The sequence below is a fragment of the Manis javanica genome, chromosome 13 (genome assembly GCF_040802235.1).
Source record: "Manis javanica isolate MJ-LG chromosome 13, MJ_LKY, whole genome shotgun sequence".
Classification (NCBI taxonomy): Eukaryota; Metazoa; Chordata; class Mammalia; order Pholidota; family Manidae; genus Manis; species Manis javanica.
This window is the reverse complement of record NC_133168.1, coordinates 34,645,553-34,668,063: the sequence shown is the minus strand read 5'-3', so window position 1 is coordinate 34,668,063 and position 22,511 is coordinate 34,645,553. Positions and strand designations below refer to the sequence as shown.

The window sequence follows — 22,511 nt, the reverse complement described above, 5'->3', positions numbered from 1 at the left end:
CGGGCAATTGGCACCCGACATTAAGAAAAAGCTTCAGAGATTGGAGGGCTTACAGGATTTGTCGCTGAGAGATTTAGTGAAAGAAGCAGAGAAAGTTTATCATAAGAGAGAGACTGAGGAAAGAGAAGGAGAGGGAAAGTAAAGAAGAAAAGAGAGATAGGAAGCATGAGAGAAATTTAACAAAAATCTTGGCCTCAGTAGTAGAAAGTAAGGGACGGCCGCCCTCTAGTGGTAGAACTAGTAAGGCAGGGTCCCTGGGCAACCGACCTCCTTTGGATAAAGATCAGTGTGCGTACTGCAAGGAAAAGGGGCATTGGGTGAAAGATTGCCCTAAGAAACCACCACGGGGACCTCCAAAGAAAGTGTTGTCCCTGCTAGAAGATGAGGACTAGGAAAGACGGGGCTCGGAGCCCCTCCCCGAGCCTAGGGTAACTCTGAAGGTGGAGGGGCAACCCGTTGAGTTTCTGGTAGATACCGGTGCTCAACATTCAGTACTGACCCAAGCTAGAGGCCCCCTTTCTAGTAAAAAGTCTTGGGTGTTTGGGGCCACGGGTCAGAAACAATATGCATGGACTACCCAAAGAACAGTAGACTTAGGAGTGGGACAAGTAAACCACTCATTCCTTGTTATACCGGAATGCCCTACACCCTTGTTGGGAAGAGACATCTTGACCAAAGTCGGGGCCCGAATATCCTTTCAGACTGAAGATACCCAAGTGACTGATAGAAAAAAGAGACCCTTGGGCCTAAGCATTCTGTCCATAAAGTTAGAAGACGAGTACCGCCTTTTTAAGGAACCAGAACCCTCCCGAGTTAATCAGAGGTGGCTCAACCAGTTTCCAGGGGCCTGGGCAGAGACGGCAGGTATGGGACTCGCTGTAAACCAACCCCCGGTGGTCATAGAATTAAAAGCCTCAGCCTCACCAGTAACTGTGAGACAATATCCAATGAGTAAAGAAGCCAGAGATGGGATTAGGCCCCATATCCAGAGGCTCATAGAACAGGGGATATTAGTAAAATGTAAATCCCCATGGAACACTCCCTTGCTGCCTGTAAAGAAAGCGGGAACAGGAGATTATCGACCAGTGCAAGATTTGAGAGAAGTTAATAAGAGAACACAGGACATTCATCCCACTGTGCCGAACCCTTACAACCTGCTAAGCTCTCTGGCCCCAGAAAATACTTGGTATACAGTCTTAGATTTAAAAGATGCCTTCTTTTGTTTGCGCCTGCACCAGAGTAGCCAACCGCTGTTTGCTTTTGAGTGGAAAGACCCCTCCACAGGAACTACTGGACAATTGACCTGGACTCGCTTGCCACAAGGATTCAAGAACTCACCTACCCTCTTCGACGAGGCTTTACACCAGGACTTGGCCTTTTACCGAGCCTCCAACCCGCAGGTAACCTTGTTACAATATGTTGATGACTTACTGATAGCCGCTCCTACACAGGAAGTCTGCCAAGCGGCTACTGAAGCCCTTTTGACTGAACTTACTAGGCTGGGGTATAGAGCATCTGCCAAAAAGGCACAGATCTGCCAACCACAAGTGACTTATTTAGGGTATTCCCTGAGAGAAGGGAAGAGGTGGCTTACTGAAGCCCGGAAGCAGACTGTGACGCAGATCCCGGTCCCTACTACTCCGCGCCAAGTCCGCGAATTTCTGGGAACAGCAGGGTTCTGCAGATTGTGGATACCCGGATATGCCACCTTAGCCGCCCCCCTGTACCCCCTAACCAAAGAGGCAGCCCCGTTTGTTTGGGGACCTGAACAGCAACAGGCCTTTGATGAAATCAAGAAAGCCCTCCTGTCGGCACCCGCTCTGGCCCTGCCAGACGTAACTAAGCCATTCGTCCTTTTTGTGGATGAGCGGAGTGGAGTGGCTCGGGGAGTGTTGACCCAGCAATGGGGACCTTGGAAGAGACCTGTCGCCTATTTGTCAAAAAAATTAGACCCAGTAAGTAGTGGATGGCCTGCCTGTTTGAGAGTAGTGGCGGCTGTGGCCCTCCTAGTTAAAGATTCTGACAAACTGACACTGGGACAGAAACTTACTGTAGTTGCTCCACATGCGTTGGAGAGTGTAATTCGGCAACCACCCGAGAGATGGATGTCGAATGCCAGAATGACTCACTACCAAACCTTACTCCTGAATCGTGATCGAGTAGAGTTTGCCCCCCCTGCCATCCTAAACCCGGCCACTCTGCTCCCCAATTTGGAGAAAGAAGTGCTTCACACCTGTCAGGAAATCCTGGCTGAAGAGACAGGAACCCACCAGGACTTGCAAGATCAGCCCTTAGGGGGAACGAGACTCCTGACTTGGTATACAGACGGGAGCAGTTACATCATGGATGGTAAGAGAATGGCCAGAGCTGCAGTAGTAGATGATGACCGAGTTGTATGGGCCAGTGGACTCCCAACGGGCACCTCTGCACAGCGAGCAGAACTCATCGCCCTGACTCAGGCCCTAAAGATGGCAGAAGGTAAGAGACTTAACGTCTACACTGACAGCAGATACGCCTTTGCCACTGCTCATATACACGGGGCTATTTATAGACAGAGAGGGCTGTTAACTTCTGCTGGGAAAGATGTTAAAAACAAACAAGAAATTTTAGATTTGCTGGAAGCCATCCATAGGCCTAAAGAAGTAGCAATAATGCATTGCCCTGGACACCAGAAAGATGACTCTCCAATAGCTCGAGGAAATCGGAGAGCAGACCAAGCCGCAAAGCAAGCGGCTCAGGGAATGAACATTTTGCCCCTTCAAGTGTGTCCGGAAGCCACTCACATCGAGAGCTTCCAGTACACACCTGAAGATCTCGTTTGTATAAACAAATTAGGGTTCAAAAATTCCTCACCCCAAGAGATATACAAGTCTGAAAAAGGGAAAGTTGTCCTGCCCCGGAAAGAGGCAGAAGAATACTTAAGGCAATTACATCAACTGACACATTTGGGAGCAAAAAACCTAAAGACTTTAGTTCGAGACTCCCCTTATCATGTTATTGGATTAGGAAAATTAGCTGACGAGATTGTAAAAAATTGTGTTCCCTGTCAATTAGTAAACGTGAGCAAAAATCAAGCAATATCCGGGAAAAGACTTCAAGGAGATCGCCCAGGAACTTATTGGGAAGTTGACTTCACTGAAATTAAGCCTGCTAAGTATAGATATAAGTACCTTCTAGTTTTTCTAGACACATTTTCAGGATGGACAGAGGCGTTCCCCACCAAAACTGAAACAGCTCAGACGGTGTCTAAAAAAATCCTTGAAGAAATATTTCCCAGGTTTGGGATTCCAAAGGTAATCGGCTCCGACAACGGCCCTGCTTTTGTTGCCCAGGTAAGTCAGGGATTGGCCAAGATCCTGGGGATGGATTGGAAATTGCATTGTGCATACAGGCCCCAGAGCTCAGGACAGGTAGAAAGGATGAACAGAACTCTAAAAGAGACCTTGACTAAATTGTCCATAGAGACTGGCTTATGTGATTGGTTAGTCCTCCTTCCCTTTGCCCTGTTTAGAGTCAGGAACACTCCCAGCCGCTTTGGACTAACGCCTTTTGAAATAATGTTTGGGGCCCCGGCCCCGCTTCAGTTAGCACATCTTCATACATTCCCTGAGTGTGCAACTAATAAGTTTTTGCTTGAAAGGTTACGAGCCTTGGAGGCTGTGCAGAAAGAGGTGTGGGCCTCCATCAAGGAAGCCTATCAGCCAGAAGACCTCTCGGTGCCTCACCAGTTCCAGGTGGGAGACCCAGTCTACGTGAGAAGACACCGGACAGGAAACCTCAAGCCACGGTGGAAGGGACCTTTCATCGTCCTCCTGACTACTCCCACAGCTGTAAAAGTGGACGGCGTCTCTTCCTGGATACACGCTTCACATCTAAAGAAGGCACCCCCGGACCCGGACTGGACTGGCGAGTAACTCAGACTGATAACCCCCTTAAGCTTCGCTTGTGTAAAAAGAATTATGCTGTTAGTAATTCTGATGCTCCTGCTACTTCCAACCCACCAGAACCCTAACCCCCATGAACCCAGGTTACTGACATGGCAAATCATTACCCCAGCTTCCCACCAAGTAGTAGTCCAGTTAACAGAACAGCATCCTAGGGGGACGTGGTGGCCTACCCTCACTGTAGACATATGTACTCTCTTCAAACAAGACCCTCAGCACGGAGGTAGAATAGGAAGGCCAGGATGTGGATCTCGGGCTTCTATGAAAAAACTTCAAGATACCTGCTTCTATGTGTGCCCAGCCCCCTCAACCGATCGTGCTAAGGCCTCACAGTGTGGTGGGCAGACAGACTTTTTCTGCAAAAATTGGGGCTGTGAACAAACAGGGACATGTCATTGGATAGGCAGAAATGCCGGGAGCTCCCCTCCAAGTCTTATAAGAGTTAAAAGAAACAGTACTCAGGCCCAATGTATGACCAGCTCTACCTGTAATCTTATTGATATTTCCTTTACTGAAGCCGGAAAGGAGGCAAATTGGGAAAGAGGGCTCATGTGGGGATTAAGACTCTATCAGGAAGGATATGATAATGGAGTTGTATTCACTCTTAGACTCAAAGTAGAAACCCTCCCGGCTATTCCAGTAGGACCAAACGCTGTCTTACCAGATCAGCCTCGCCTCCCAACCCCAGCCCCGAAAAGAACCCTAACTATTTCAGCTGTCCCCGTCTTTGCTCCTAGCCCACTGACCTCCTTTTCTAGCAATGGACAGCGCCTCCTCAACCTTGTTGAGGGAGCTTTCAGAGTCCTAAATGCCACCGACCCTAAAACTACAGAGTCCTGTTGGTTATGTTTTTCTTCTAGACCACCTTATTATGAAGGGCTGGGATTGTCAGCTGATTTTAAGAATACAACCAGCCACGAAATTTGTAGTTGGGGCAGTCATAAAAAGCTAACACTAACCGAAGTGTCTGGAATAGGAAAGTGTCTAGGTACGGTTCCCGCCACGCATAAAAATTTATGTAATGAGACCATCCCCATGATCCCCACAAGAGAAAACAGGTATTTAGTCCCACCACCTGAAGGATGGTGGGCCTGTAATACTGGACTAACTCCATGTGTTTCCACCTCTGTCTTCAATTTCTCCCACGAATTCTGTATAATGGTCCAGTTAGTACCCAGACTAATGTATCATGATGACTTCTCATTCGTGGCAGAATTGGAACCTAGACTAAGGTATAAGAGAGAGCCAGTCTCACTCACTCTAGCTGTATTACTAGGAGTAGGAGTCGCAGCCAGAGTAGGAACAGGGGCGGCTGCAATTATACAAGAAAACCAACATTATGAAGGACTAAGAATAGCTATCGATGAAGATTTGAGAACTATAGAACAGTCTATTTCTAAACTTGAAGAGTCCCTAACCTCCCTCTCTGAAGTAGTGCTGCAAAATAGACGAGGGTTAGATTTACTATTTCTAAAAGAAGGTGGATTATGTGCAGCTCTAAAAGAAGAATGTTGCTTCTATGCAGACCATACTGGAGTAGTAAGAGACTCAATGTCTAAACTGAGAGAAAGATTAGATCAGCGAAAGCGAGAACGAGAAGCTAACCAGAGCCTGTTTGAATCCTGGTTCTCTAGATCCCCATGGCTTACAACTCTAATATCCACCTTGACAGGACCCCTGCTTATTTTTATATTGCTCCTCACCTTAGGTCCCTGCATTTTAAATCGAGTAATAACCTTTATTAGAGAAAGAGTAAGTGCTGTGCAGGTGCTAATGCTGAGACAACAGTATCATACCCTCACACATCAAGAAGACACCAACATTCCATGATTAGAATGTTCAGAAAAAGAAGTGGGGAATGTAGGACCCCAACCTCCCTGAGAAATAAGTTAGCCTAAGAGTGGCCATCTTGAAGCCCAAAAAGCCATTCTGATATATGACTCAGAGGGAACAACTGAAACCAGGTAACTCCTCTGGAAAAACAAGTTAATCAATCATGACTGCTGGCAGTGCTAACCTTTCGGTTAGTTAAGCATAAAAGCTGACCCTACCTTGCTACACCCCCAGGACGTGGCACTAACCCAGAAATCGTAGGTTTGAAAAATTACTGCCTTTGTAGTATTGTTATCTTGCTATGTAGTATTGTTATCTTGTTACTACAACATAATCTGTAACCATGGTAATTCTCTAGGGCTGAATGCCTCAGAAAATCCTATATAACCACTTAGTTGTAAGTACTCAGGGTCCTCGTTGAGACCCGCTGCGACGGGCTGACTTGGACCCCAACTAGTTGGCTTCTGAATAAATTCCTCTTGCTTGTTGCATCAAGAAACGTCTTTGGTGAGTGATTTGGGGCGGCACCTTCCTCAGGGGAATCCAACAACACCAGCCTCACCTGATGCCCTTTCATACAAAATGGCATAAGGGCTTCAAAATTTGTGCCAAGAGCAGAATAAATACTCTCCAGTGGCCTACAACCCAAAACTTCTTGCTAAAATGTCATGTTTATCTGTAAGGTAATCAGACATGAACATAACATCACACACAGTATTAGATGCCCTATTCCCAAGGGTATTCAGGCTTGTTCCACTCAGCCCCACCATACAAACAATGGCGGGGAGGATCCCTGGAAAACCCTCCAGGTTGCAATAAATCATGGAACATTCAGCTCCTGTGTCAACCAGGGCCAGGACACACTGCATATTAACAGGGGACTAATAAATCATGTGGCCTTTGGTCCCCACCATGTCTCCCAAGGTGGGGACTTTGACCATCCCTGTGGTCAAACCACAATGCCCAATCATTGTCCTGTGGAGCTGACAGCCCAGGCAGAGCCTGAGTACTGTTGTCCAGGAAGTCTTGCTGGGACAAAGGCCAAACATAGGGCTTTGCTTCAGCTTCTGTGTACTGGACCTCAGCGGCTGGAACTGCTGCTCTGGCTTTAATTGGTGCCACAGTTTAATAATATCCTACTGGGCTGCCCATCAAGTTTTTCTTTCACTACTCTGGCTTTTATCAAATCAACCCACATCTGGGTCCTCAAGACCTTCACAGGGCCTTTTGCACCTCTCCTTTACATCATAGCCTGTACTTCCTTCTGGACTCACTGTTTCAACCTCCCCCAGATCTGGTAAAGTACAAGTAGCATCACTTATGGGTTGCCTTATGTGCGGGGCAAGAATAGTCACTAGGGACCCAAAGAGAGATAGGAGAGCTGTATGCAGCACCAGATTTCTCATCCTATGGTGAACAACTCCTCATTGGGGCCCTGAGTGTCCATATTGTAGGTGATATTTTTCATGCCCAATTCTCACAGCACCTGTTGGAGTTCTGCATACGTTTTCCAGCTAGTGGATAAATATGGTGAATCAACCAAGTTGTGCCAAACTTCCATGATGGCTGCTATCAGCCAATCCAGAAGCACCTGATTCCCTGAGGTATGACGGGCACTTTACAACTACTGCTGGAAGGAAGGGTGAGTCATCAGGGAAGCCAGTGTACTCATTTCAGAATGCAACATAACAATGTTTTCCACCCCCATATCCCAGAGATGCATAAGCCATGTATGCAGAGGTTCCGATGGCTTTTGTCAATACCAGATGTTCATGTCCACCAGCTCAACCTGGGTATATAGGGGTAGAGCACGGAGTGCTCCACAACCTGGGAAGGGGGTGGCTCCTCCCCCTCAGGAGCCCATGGTTGTTGTTTTACTTTTTTATTTATGTAAGGTTGGAGGCACTGGAGGGAGGAGTGAGCACGTCGGACACTGATGACATGCCAAAGTCCCCGACTGCAGCTCCCTCCCAACCTGAAAAATGTGCCTTGGGCTAGCCAATCCTCTCACCGCTGTAAACCTATGCTCTGCCTCTCCCTACCTTCTTTAAAAACTTCCCACCTGTCTAGTTGTGCACGACTTCTCCAGCCTGTATTTCCACAGACTGGTGAACCTCACCTGGGATTGCGCTCAAATAAACTGCCAGGCCCTTTGTTGCCTCTCGTCACCTGCTTATTTCAGTTAGAATTTATCCTACAATTTACAACCAGGTGGGCCTTTAATACAGGAGGTGGCCTCAGCCCCATCCCCTCATCCTCTCCCAACATCTCCTCCACCATCTCTGGAGCTGAAGGCACTGCTCTTTCCTCTGCCTTCCTCATGGTTTTCTGCCATGCAGAATCTCCTGCTGCCTCCCCCCTCATTGCTGCTAAGGAATTTTTCAGGAGCATGACCTGTCCTCTCAATAACTGTCTCTCTTCCTTCAGGGCATTCCATAGGTCATTACCCAGCTCCTCCAAAAGATGCTGAAGTGAGTCTCTCTCCTGCTTAAGTCTCTCTTCTCAATAACCCTTTGTCTCTCCTCAATTACACTTTCCACTTTCTAGACGAAAAGAGATCCTACAATGCCAGCTGCTACACAGCCATTCAGAGCCTCTAAGCAGTCTTTTATCTGATGGAGGAATAATTCTGCAGCTTCTGGTGTCTCCATTCTTCCCCAATTCTTTGGAAGGCCCCACCCCTCTAAGAGGTGCTTTACCCTAAACCAACTCCCCATTAGGGGCCCCTCAATTGGAAGCCCCACATATAGTGGGTTCCAGAGTGAAGCTGAACCCTCTGCCACTGCAGCCACTGGGTCCTCCCCATCATCCCTAGAGGCAGCCTGCCCAAGGGTTATACCCATTTAAAAAGATTTTTGGTTCAGAGGTCCTGCCAACTACTGCCAGATATAACTCTGGGGGCATAATACTGGGGCGAAATACCTCTAAAATCGAAACCAGTCAAAGGGAGAAATAAAGTTAAGAAACCTATTTATTTCTTACAAGCAGTTGTCCCATCTTTCTCTTGACCCAGTGGCAGCAGAAGAGAGCTCCACCCAACCTCTTGCAAGCCCTTGTGATTACCTATTGATATGTAGATGGACCACTGCTCTCCACCCCTTGGAAACACCTATTGATATGCAGATGCACTAAAGGCAGGTGAGAGATTCTGGAAATATTACAATTTTACCCAGTGTCTTTCTCCTGCCAAAGTCTCTCTTTCTCCTCAATAGCCCTCTTTCTCTCCTCAATAACCCTTTCCAATATCTCAAGAAAAAGACATCTCACAATCCTAGCTGTTAGGTGGCCACACAGTGCCTCTAAGCAGTCTTCTATTTCATGGAGGACTAATTCTGCTGCTTCAGGTGTCTCCACCCTTCCCCTATTCTGGGGAAGGCCCCACCCCTCTAGGAGATACTTTACCCTAGACCAATTCCCCACTAGGGTCTCCCCAGTTGGAAGCCCCACAGATATGGGGCTCACAGGTGAAGCTGCACCCTCTGCTGCTGTGGCCACTGGGGCCTCCCCACTATTCACAGGGGGAGTTCTGGGCATTTCCACACCATCTCTATGGGAAGCTTGCCCAAGGGTCACACCTATGTAGACAGATTTTGGATTCAGAGGTCCAGCTGACTACTGCCAGATGTAACTCCAGGGTGGAAATTCTGGGGCAAAATAGTTTTGAAGCCAAAATCAGTCAAAGGGTGAAATAAAGTGGGAGAAACCCATTTACTGCTACAAACAGTCATCCACTTCGATTCTCCTGTGTCTCTCGTGACCTGGCTGCAGAAGAAGGGACCCCCAGTCAATCTCTCTGTTCCAGATATGTTTTAACTCGCCCTTGTGACTACCTATTGATATGGAGATGGACTACTTCTCTCCATCCCTTGGAAACACCTATTGACATAGAGATGTACTAAGGCCAGGCAAGAGATGCTGGAAATATTGCAGTTTTACCCACAACGTAGAAAACCCATCACTCCATATAGTTTCCACCACTATTTACATAGACATAAGTAAATTATTCTCATATTGCTATTGTCTTTTCTTGATGTCTGTAATTATGTGAGCTACGGACTGAATGTTTGTATATCCCCTAAATTCATATGTTGAAACCTATTGCCCAATATGATGATATTAGGAGGTCGGCCAGCTGAAGATATAATGAGAAGTCAGCAGCCTGCAACCTTGGAAGAGAGCTTTTATCAGAATATGACCATGCTTCCAGACTTCAGAGCTATGAGAAATAAATTTCTGTTGTTTATCATCTCACCCTGTTTAAGGTATTTTGTTATGGCAGCCCAAGATGATTAAGATAATTTGCAAATACATCATTTAGTTTTTGCATTCCTTGATTAAAAAAAATTATACTAGCTAGCAGTTTTAAATGTTATCAGATTTCCTTTATTTTAAAGGAGTTTGCTCTTGGATTTGTAGTTTAGTTTTTTTTTTCCTGTTTTATAAACCATTAATTTGTACTTCTAACTTTGTGAATTTCACATTTCCAACTGTCTTGGGTATGTTAATATTTGCTCCTTTTTAAGTTTCTTTCTTTTGGTACATACTCAGCTTTTCTGCATTCTTTATCTTGTGAACATCTAAGTGTTGATTTCCTCTGCTGATACATTGTGTTTTCTTAAAATAATTTTTCTAATTGTTTAGTTTCCATCTTGATTCTCCTTACCAGAATAATTATTTAAAGGAGGGATATTAAATTTTTCGAGTTTGAAATTGCCCTTTGTACAGAGAATATGATATGTTAGAATGTTACTGAATTTTGTTTTGTGTATTAGGATATTGTCAATTATACATCATTTACATATTTCCTAAATATCAATTATATTTAAGCAATGTGTCAAGATATAGCATTTTCTTTTCTGTTATTAAGGTATGGAGTTCAATATAGATGAAATCTTATCAACTTTGGTATTAGTGACATTTAGGGAACCAACAATTCTTTTCTGGAAGAGGTGGAAATTGTGCTGTCATTGTATGATATTTGGAAGTATGCCTGGCCTGTAACCCATCTGTAGATGTAGATGCCAGTACCTGATATTTCAAGTTGACTAATATTAGTATTAGATGTGCTGTTTTGCTTTTATCTGCTGACCTGATATATCTTTTTTCTACTAACCTGATATATCTTTGCCAATTTTTTAGTTTTATAATTTTGATCATATAGATCTATCTTTTGCATATAGCATTTAGTTGTCTCTTTTGCAGGTTGAATTTGACAGTTTTTTAAAATGCATTAGTTAAAGCCATTTAAAATTAACATGAGGGATCTTTCTGATATGATGAAGATGTTCTGTATCTTGATAAGTTGTAGATAATATGGGACTATACAGTTTTCAAAATTCATAGAACTGTATATTAAATATATATGCATTTTTAGATGTAGATCATTACATTTAAAAAAGTCACTATAAGTAAAGCAATTTTCAATTGATCAAAAGACCTTTAAAGCTTTATATATTAAGAGACACCTGGTAACTACTGGGTGGCTGAACACAAGTTGCTTCAGCAGGCTGTCATTCTCTCTTTTGGCTGTATATGGACTAGTGACTAATTTAGCTTAGAGTAACACATGGTTCTGACTTAGGTGTAAAATTTTACATCCATGTCCACATTCCTATAACACAGTTTTTTCAATGTTATTTTTTAAGTATTTATTTATATAGGTCTATGTTAATAAGCCCCTTCTGTTGAGTTTTTTATTAAATAAAATTATGAACCATAATTTTCTGATAAAAACATTATTATAGTCATAGCAGCTGAAAGGAAAATGAAAGAAAATGTGTTAGAAACAAGAGAACAATGATTTCTTGTAATAAAAACAACAATAGAGCATTATTAAGGTGGCAGACTTTTAATGAAAAAAAAAAGTAGTACAATTAGCTGTAATCAAGATAATGTTGAAAGCATTTAATGAATTTTTTAAAGAACTACTGCATTAGAGATGTCTGTAATCTATTTTTCTTTCTTTTCATTTTTAAAAACTATGATTCCCATAGTCTAATTCTAGTGGGTTGCAAAATATTGAAAAGCCAACCTAGCAAATGAAACATTTAAGAAAGTATAGCATAACAGCAAACCCATCAGAATGTTAGACTGGTAAGCTTCGAATGTATGGTCTGTCTAAAGTCCTTTCTGATTAAAATTTAGAGTTTTTTTATCATTAATCCCATAGCTTTTATGGCATTTATTTTGGGTATGTGCTTAGATTTAACTGTTCTAATAGCATAAAATATTTTTCTTCCACAAAATGTTAATTAGGAGATCAAGAAGTAAATTTTAATGAAGGTGGAGCATTACACAATGGAATAGAATAGGCATTATATGGAGACCTTTGATGTATTTTGGCATACAAGTTACTGGAAGGGCTGTAATAATTTAGAGTGTTTCTGCCCTTGGTTATTTATAGTTTGGTCTCTTACAAACTTATTTGGAGACTGTATTTGTCTCCAAATTATTATTTTCTGAATTGTTAACAGATGATATTGGCAGTACTGAAGGAAAGGATGTGGATCAATATACTTGATATTTCTGTTACAGGGCCATAGATTTCTTGAAATTAAGAGTTGTAATTGAAGACTGCATACCTAGAAGTGAAAATCACTTAACTTTGAAAAGGTTAACCTTATGCCTTCAGTAGCCACATAGTTATTTAGAGGCTTACACAAAAGAATCTGTTTCATGCATCACCTTTGATGATGTCTGCACATACATAGAAAAAAATGTTCTCTGTAAAATATATAGAGTATTAGAATTCAAGGCATCCTCTTTTCTCCATATTAAAAATAATTATTAACATTTTTTAAGAATTCATTTACACTGTTTCAGTTGTTTTGAATTGTTGAGGTGTGCTGAGCTGTAAAGTAGGTGGTGTTTTCTGCTGAAAAGTATGATGGGGAGGGCAAACATTACTAAAGATTAAATTGCACACAAAAAAATTCATACAGATGGTCTTATTTAAGGTGGAGGATGTGGTGGTGCCTCCTTTTATGAGGTATTGATGCATTCATCTAAATGGTGAAGGCTTCAAATAGATATCTTAGAGACTTTGGTGCTCATGCCTGGGCTTTCAAAAGCAGAAGATACTAGTAATTAAATCAGATATGTTGTTAATGCCTAAAACATGGTTAGGGAGCATGGGGAATATTCTAGACCGATAATTTTATAAAACAGAAAGGTTAGGTTTCCACTCACCGAAAGAGATTAGTAACATAGTCTTATGCAAACAGGTCCTAAATAAATGATCCCTTTGAAGTTTAGGTGGAGCTGTGATTGAGTTAGGAAAATTTCTGGGAGTCTCATTACTGCTTGACCTCAAACTTTCTCTTCCCTTTTCAAGAATCAATTTAAGCAAGGAATGTTCTATAAATATGTAAGCCAAATGTTAACAAGAGTTACAGGGTGGAGGGATTAAAAAAAGGGAGAACTTTTACCTCATATCATTTATTTTTCTGATACATATTTAGGTTAAGGGGTTTTCTTCTTCTATTTGCAACTAAAAACCTGGTGAATATGGATACCATAGAGCTTATTTGAGGTGATCTTTCTAAGGTATCTATGTCTTGATTGCAGTACAGATTACACAACTTTATACTCTCTGTTCTTCACAGTTTCTGTCACATACTTGTACTTCATAAATATTGATTTATTTTAAGCACTTATGTTTCCATGCAGAAAAAGAAAAATACTTACATATCTCTTCTTTTAAAAGAACAGAAACACATTGGTAACATCTGTGTGACCATTGTGAGATCATCATCCCTTTTTTGCCCCAAAGAATCTGATCAGTCATCCTTTGCATCTCTCTTACGCTCCTCAAGCTTTTGTGCCAAGCCCTGCCCTAGATCCCTCCAGGTGGACTCATGGGAGAATTATCATTTGGTTTCTAAGAACTCTTTCTATCATTTCAAACTCCCCTTCATCCAAGTTCCTTCTGTGCTTCTCCACAGCTAGGGTTGGCTCAGCACTTCACCATTTCTCAGCACTGCTCTCCATCTCTCACCTGAAACACAGTAATGGCCCCCTTGCTGCTCTTTGTGCTTTCAGAGTCTGTTTTATTCCAATCCATCATTCACAGAATGAGCAGCATCATAATTTAAAAAATATATTTAATAGTATATGTGCCATGCTAAAAAAATATATATGTATATATTTATGGTTCTCTGTTGCTTACAAGACAAAACTCACACTATGATAAAATAGAAATTTTTAAAATTTGATTAATATTTATATTTAAAATCTTTAATTTCCATGGATGCCTGAAATATATTAGTTAACTTTCACTTAATAGAGTAATACTAATAGATATCTATTTAAAAAAATACTATTTAGAATCCATCTTGAGTGTAAAGTTGTAACTGCATAAACAAATGTTATTTCCTCTCCATTATAGTGATTTTGCTATGTTTGTATAATACAAAATATGAGCTGGAGGATTAATGAGATGTCAAGTCTCCTTAGAATCTACTCTCAAGGCAACACAAACTGCTAAAAGAATCCACACTATTTAAGTGAAAATACATCTATCACAGAAATGAGCAGGCTGCAGGTCCAGGTCAATACCTTCCAGCCCATTAAACAGAGGAAAGGAAAGCAAGTTTGCTTATGTTCAATATGTCAAAGAGAGGGGAAGAATAGCAGTAATGCACAACTCTGACTACAGCTTGCCAATATTAACTTGAAAAATTATCAATCATTAATCCATCACAGTCCTAATTATTATTGAACTTATGCATTAACAGGAAAGGAAATTTAATGAAATAGACTAAAGAGCTTTGGTTTAAAAAAATCTTATTAGATTACATTCAAAGACCCATCCTGATAATAATGAACCTCGACATTTAAAAGGAACCTGTGTAAGTTATGAAAGAAGTTATGTCATAAAGGAAATTAGACATTCTAAGATCTACTCATTCTTTAAAAACAAAAGTCTTCTAATTCTAATATTTGTTCATATTTCAGGTGATATAGGGAATTCTAGAGACTTTTTATGTTATTAAATATGAACATAAAGGAATGAATGTTCATTCTGCTTCCATATATAATAAAATAAGAGCCAATGACAATTGAGGGAACAAAATTTTCCTAATAGACTAAGATAGTGTTTGGCATTAACAAGGTCAGCAGTTTACTTGAAGAGTCAGGATCATGTAATGAACTCTGAGATTGAAGCTTTAGTAATATAAATGTGAAGCCAGGCTGTTTAGTTGCAAATGTCTGTAATGTTAAATCTGGTCCATCTGTCATTTATATTTTTTCTCTTCTCTGGTTAGGTATAGGGTTGATGTCATGTTTTACTCCTTGAAACATGCCTAAGGAATATGTGGAGAGTCAAAGATTCATGAGGATACTTCATCATTTAATCTAATATGCTTCATAAGTCTTTAACAATCTTTATACTATTTTTGCTTTAAATAAATATTTTGCAGTACATTCTAAATGCATACTAGATTAAGATCCAAAGAAGAGAACCCACTAGTGATGTTTTTCATATTATATGCCTTTAAAATTAGTGATTCTATCAAATTTTCTTTTGCAAAATCCATGTTATAAATGTGCATGATTTAATTGCTGTTATTTTCATAATGGTAGCATTTTGATAAAAGAAAACCCCATTTAGCTTTCCTGTATAGAGTAAAAGAAAGCAGCAGGAAAAGAAATGCTGTTCTTCAAAAGTCAATAAAAGTAAACATCAGTAAAGCAAGTAATGTTTGGGAGTAATGTTTAAAGTTGAAAGCAAAGTAATGGTCATTAGTATCTAGTGCTTCGCTATGCCTCCCCAGCTGGTGGTACATATGGTATGCATTTGATAATTCAACTACAGTCATGCATTAACCTCCAGAGAATCAGGGATTCCAGGCAAGCCCCTGTGCCCTACATACTGTCTCCATTACTTTCAGTGGTCAGCACTGTAGTGCAGTGAATATGATATCCTGAAGTACTTTTAGTGATTTTTGCAGGAAGACATATTAAAAATATCCAGAGACTCTTAAGAGTTAATTAAATATGAATTAGATTGTGAAAAAAGAGATGATGAAAAAAGTTGCATTTGGCTGCTTGTGAAAACATTCCCATGATATTTGGTCCCTAAAGAACTTTATAATAATTCTGTACCACTTCCCTTTTTGGTCAAAATAATTGATCCAAGACTTCAAAACCAATTGTATTTCTAAAGAGAAATTTGGAAAAAGGATGCTTATTACCTTGTCCTATTTATTGTAAACTTTATTGAAAAGTCAGTGAAATCAAACTTTATCCCTTGAATTTAATTATGTAAATGTTTGGCTACCTTTCCCTTTCAGTGTTTAACTTCAGTGTGCCATGTTTTAAAGCAATGTTTTTATTTATACGAGTAACTAAAGTCAAGCATGAGTTATACTTGCCTTAAAATTGCCTCTCTTGTCATGATCTCTTTGTTTTCAGTCTGAGGAAAATGGCAAACTTAAAGTTAAGTCAAATCAACAGAGTAGGCCCCTTTATAAATATGGACATTTTCCAAAGAAGAAATACAAAGGACCAACAGGCACATGAAAACACATGGAAAGATGGTTCACATCATTAAAAAAAAAGATGCTTCACATCATTAATCGTCAGAGAAATGCAAATCAAAACCACCATGAGATATCCCCTCACACCAGTCCGAATGGGCACTATCCAAAAGACAAGAAATAAAAAGTGTTGGAGAGGATATGGAGGAAAGGGAACCCTCTTGCACTGTTGTGGGAATGTCAATTGGTGCAGCCACCATGGAAAGCAGTATTGAGGTTCCTTAAAAAAACCTAAAAATAGAAATACCATATGACCCAGTAACTCCACTTCTAGGAATTTACCTGAAAAAAACAAAGTCCCTTATTCAAAAAGGTAGATGTACCCCTATGCTTATTGTTTCATTATTTACAACAGCCAAGATATGGAAGCAACCTGTGCCATAGTAGATAAATGAAGAAGATGTAGTACATATACAGTGGAACACTTTCAGCTATAAAAAGAAATAAATTCTGCTATTTGTGACAACATGGATGGACCTAGAGGGTACTATTCTCAATGAAATAAGCCAGATGGAGAAAGACAAATACCATATGATTTCACTTATTTGTGGAATCTAAAAACAAAACAAAGCAAAATTAACAAAATAGCAGTAGCCTCATAGACACTGAGAAGTGAATGTTGATTACCAAGGGGAAGAAGGGGTTGGGGTAGGAGGATAAGGAGAGTGAGGGGGATGAAGGGACACAAAAATTCTCAGTCATGCTATAAGTTGATTACAGGGATGGTGGTGCAGCAGGAGAATATAGCCAATGATTCTGTAACATCTTCCTATATTGACAGATAGTTAACCTACAAGTTGGGATGAAGATTTAATAATGTGGGTAACTGTTGAACCACTGTGTTGAATATTTGAAACCAGTATAAGGTTGTCTATCAACTATACCTCAATAAAAAAAATGGGCTTGAAAAATGCATTTAAAAATGAGTCAATAAACTCTCAATAGAAGTGTGGGAGAAAAGAATGGCTAGCAAGAAAAATACATTTCCTAACCATGAAGAGATTTATTTACACTTTGATCACTAAAATATTTTGCCCAGTCATTTAGATTCTGTGTTTTAAAAAACAATGCTCATTGCTGAATATATCACCATTCTGTTCTTTTATCCACACTTGGCTTAGGGTGTTTAGTATTCTTTTTATAAGCATTGTCATCAGTTCTTCATTTTAATTTAATTTTCACTTTTTAAAATTACATAGTTTTAAAGGCAAATAATTCTACAAGCCAATGAAGAAATAGACCAATGCCTCCGATCCTACAATTCTTATACATCATAGGCTCTTATCTCTTTTACACATATTAGTTTTTAATTATTTTTTCTGGTACTTGTCTCCATATTTCCAAATAATAAGCTTATAATAAGTTTCTCAATTTTCAGTTTCAGAATTATTAGATTTTCACTATGAAAAAGGTAGTTCTATGAAACTTTTACCACTTGTAGACTTCTGCTTACTCACCTCTTTTCAGCTAAACTCTCCCATCTTCAGCAAATTTTCTCATGTTCCACCTCTCCTTAGTGACCTGCCACCCCTCTGCCATATTGAAGAAGGGGCTCTGAGATTCTGACTCCTTAGTGCGCAGACTTCCAGCCAGTCCTTCTATTTCTAGGCCCACCAGTGATCCTTGATTCTTTCTGGGGTTTTCTGGTGGAAGTCAGCTTAACTTAACTCCCTTTTTTCCAGACTGAAGTTTCCACTTTCCTCAGTCTACTTCACCAGGCATCACTTGAACACTGTTTTCCAGCTTCTAAAATTTTTGTCACTGTCAGCGTTTATCCTGTTCTCTTTGTTCTTGGGATTTACATGGTCTTTTATCTTCTCCTTCACATGTCGAGGTTTTTGAAGAGAGCATAGGAACACAAGTTTTCATCCTGCCATGTTTGTGTCATTGATTTATTTTCTGTCCTTTATGAACTCATTATATACTTAATTCAAATGTAGTAATTTTATAAAAAAAAGTTTTATATGAAATATTTGAAATCCTTATGATCTCTTCTGCCGATAATTATTTTAACCAATAACCTTTATTTCAACAATTTGTATATCCCTATACTACTAGTTAATTTCTCATTCAAACAATAGCTATTCTTATACATGCTCAATAGTAACACTGAATTCTACTAAGAGTACAAAGAAATGCTCCTATGATGTTTTCAGATGTCTACACAAATGTCAACTCATTAGTCTTTCCTCTAGTCCTGTGGAATTGTTGGCAAGAGGCAACCTTATGCTTATATTTACAAATACAATGTCTGCACCACAGAGGGAAATTCCTGACCTCACCCCAAAATCAGTTGTGTTAATAGAATTAAGTATTTCTGACTGTTAGGATTTTAATGTAATTATGAGACATCATTCACTTCTTCACAGTCAAAATCACTTAAATGCAATGAAATACCTTCCAACATAATCGATCTTTACTGTTTCCCAAAAGAATTTGAGGAAAAATTAAGAATAGTTATACATTACAAGCATGTCTTATACATAGCACAAAAATTTCACTTGGAGAAGGGCCTACCCATCTGGTACATTTTTTCCTCATCAATATTTGTCAAAGATTCAAAATAATGTAATACTCTCTTGGGCAAACCAGGCACTTGGTTACTAAAGACGTGAAAACCTATATGCATGCTGTCTCTCCACTCAGCTGTATAATGCAGCACTTTGCCATCTCCATTAAAAGAGTGACTTTGTACCATACCATGCACTTTATAATATTTCTATCTAAATGCAGATTTCTACATTCCATGTGTACTATATAGTCAGGTTTTCCATAAAAATACCAGCAGGAGAGTACATTGAAATTCATTTTGCATATTAAAGAAATCGCTTTCTGAGATTCCCTCTTTTATTTGTTTTATCTACTCAAGTAATAAGCAAGAAAATTAGAGTTTCAGCAATGATGGAAAAGCTATTTATGATTTTATCGGGCTTGCTGCTGTTTTTCCCTGGCTCAGACAATTTACGGACTCTTAAGACAGAGCCAGTTGAAAATGTTTTCACAGAAAAATGAAATAATTCTATCTGTATCATTCCACCCAAGTACTGTAGTACTCTATTACGTGGTGACAGCCACACTTTGAGTAACATGCCCCCTGAATGCTTGTCTTCTCCATATCTACAGCACACATAAAATATGTCTCATAGGGATATGTTCCACTTGAAAACATTATTACAAATGCCATAATCTTTCCAGCATGTATCTTATTGACATGGTTGATTTGGGAATGTAGTCAGAACATAACAGATAGAAAATAACATCTCTGCACATTTATTGCAAAATCTTTAACAGAGAAAGTAAATTTGAAAATGACTGTTACTGGAATTATAGTAAATTTACACCTAGCTTATTATATGCAGTTTACTAAACCTTTCCACTTGCCCGCAGGCAATTCAACATGTAAGGAATAAACATAATACACAGAGAAAGTGCGCATAAAATTAAAGAAACAATACTTCTAAACCTGTAGGTATAAAAATTAAAGTTAAATAAGGAACAATATATTTCCCATATTTATTTTCTGAATTTATTTTCTAAAATCCATCTTACGTTTAAAAAATGTGTTGTAAAAGGAGATCATTATATACACATTCATATACAAATGAGAGTTTATATCCGAACTCATGTCTCTCGTTAAATCAAAGGGCAGTAAATTCAAATGTTTAAATAATTTGAATACATTTGACCTTTTCCAGGCTGGTCATTATCTAAATTTGAATTGATACAATGATCTAAACACTATTTGTTATTTTATATGCATTTTTATTTTGCCTTGGGTAGACTGCTTACAACTATAACATAAAATAAATAGTTTTTTAGTCTATTTTTTAACTGTGACACAGATTTTACAAACTTTAAGATCAAATTATTTTTAACTTTTTAACTTCTACATACATACCTTCTTTCTATTTAAAAATAACAGTTTTTAGGTTTTTCATTATTTACTGTATCCACAACCATGAGAACCTGTTTCGGAGAGATATGGAATATTACAATATTTTTGTAAGTATCAATGAGCTAAATTCAAACCATAATAAAATATATAGATATACAATCTTACATGTTCACACATTAAAAAAATAATACTTTTAATACATTTTGAAATAAGACAACATACAGCAAACATTTCACTTTCATGTGTTAATTTTTTTAAAAACTGAAATAAAACTAAGAATACTTAAGATATTTTTATTTTTCATAAGCATCATGGTGGTAATTCAAATTCAGTCAAGATAGGAACCATTTGTAGGAATCAGATGTTTAATCCATACTGCTATGTGACTATGTCATGGTCCAGACACAGAGGCATACTGAGTTGACCAAGATCTGGAAAATGGCATGAGGCAATATTTGACTCTGCATATATTCCCTTCCTAGTGGTAGAATGAATCTTCTAGTTACTGTACAAACCAACCATTACTAGGATATAATTTGTGTTTTTCAGCATATCATCTATAAAAACTGCTTACCTGTACTCACTCTAATCTATATTTTCTTCTCAGCAGAAGCCCAATAACTAAAAGGCATTTGATTTGCCTCTTTAATCTTTGCATCGTAATATTTTACTCTGCTCAGCTGGCAAAAACAAGGGGGAAAATGCTCTAAGAGGCCTTCCATAGGAAAACAAGAAAAGGTACTGTTTTGGATGGAAGAAGCATGGATGTCATAGACTTTCGAAAGCATTTGGCATGGAAATCAGTAGAAAGGGAATGATATTTATGGGTTTTAGAGGAAGAAGTTGGAAATACTAAATCGAAAAAGAAGGCCAAAAAGACAACTATTTTTGGCAGCTTTAAAATGAAATGAAACACCTCACTTCCAGCAGAAGGTCGCACATTGCCCCTGGTGAGACAAAGAATTAAATACTTGTCACAGGTGACCTACGGATGACATTCTGAACGATATGGCAAAGCAAAGCTGCAGACCTCTCTGGTAGCTGTTTTCTCCCAGCTGAGCAATGAGAAGCAAAAGACAAAACTTCAGTTGTCTGGTTCTCTTCCCCTTCAAACTACCCTTTCAAGTTTATCCACAGGAATACATTTGAAAGGAAAAACAAGTTTAACTGAGTCACTCAAAGAGACATAATAGTGCCCATAGTTTACAGTCAAAATATTCTTTTGCTTGAAATTCTGATATTGTGGCACTATTAACTTAAATGTTAGGTATTTGACTCTTAGAGTTTAGTCCCCAAGAGCAGTCATTTGCCAGCAGAGTGAAATATAAACTAAGTAAAATTTTGATGAATACCCCTAACTTGATCTCTTACCCACTTTAGATGGAGCTGAGTCTAATTCAGGGCAGGCCCTGACACATGCATTGAAAAACAGAATTTACATGAATGAGGAAAAATAATCTGTTCAAATGATGTCCTTCCATTTTTACCCTTCACTTCATATTTTCTGGCCCTTTTGTGATGAAGGGAGATGTTTAGAAACTCAAGTCTGTAAACTAAGGTTTGCATTACTGAAAAGTTGGAAATGTTTATTACTGCATGATTCTTTTACCACTCTCCATAGGAAGATATTTAGAAACTCCAGTCCAAGGGTAGATTATTAGCTCATATTTCTCTGAACTATTTTTCCAAAGTTTTCATAGACCAGTGTGTGGTTTTAACTTGATACAGAGTTAGTAAATATAGAGGAACAAATTGTTCACATTTCTCTTAGGTCATTCCTTTAGAATATCCGGTGTCAGACAGGCATATGCAATTTTAAGACCAGAAATATTAGGTGGAAATTTCTAACTATAGACATAGCCAACTGCAACCAACTTGACTCTCAGCTTGTATATGGCCAAGAAATTATATAGCAAATGACATTGAAATATTCAAGGATAATATGTGTATGCATGAATTAGTATGTCTGTATGTGAATGGTCTATACATATACATTATATACAAATACACACATACATTTACAGTGTTGCAAATGAACTCAGCATTTTACTGGGCATGCCATTTTCAAATCTTTAAAGTGAGTTCTTTGAATCCTCTACGACATCTACAACCCTCTCCAATTCATGGCCCAGAGGAAGCAATGATAAATGCAATAGAAATTTATTAGATCGTCATTCCTACACATAAGCATATGGATTTTACTTTTTAGTTCAGTTCAGAATGTGGAATAAACAACTTTACATTGAAAATAAAAATGTGCCTGTACCCACAAAAAATTCACATAGGAATATGCAGTGT

The 22,511-nt window shown here is 39.1% G+C and overlaps 1 protein-coding gene across 1 annotated transcript; it reads left to right on the top strand.

Moving 5' to 3' along the window:
* The first annotated feature begins 2,342 nt into the window (after positions 1 to 2,342).
* LOC140845382 (uncharacterized) lies at positions 2,343 to 4,175 on the top strand. Its single transcript, XM_073219462.1, has 3 exons — positions 2,343 to 2,478; positions 3,055 to 3,332; positions 3,641 to 4,175. Exons 1-3 carry the CDS (start codon positions 2,343 to 2,345, stop codon positions 4,010 to 4,012), a joined length of 786 nt encoding a protein of 261 aa, XP_073075563.1. The 3' UTR covers positions 4,013 to 4,175.
* The last annotated feature ends 18,336 nt before the right edge of the window (positions 4,176 to 22,511 follow it).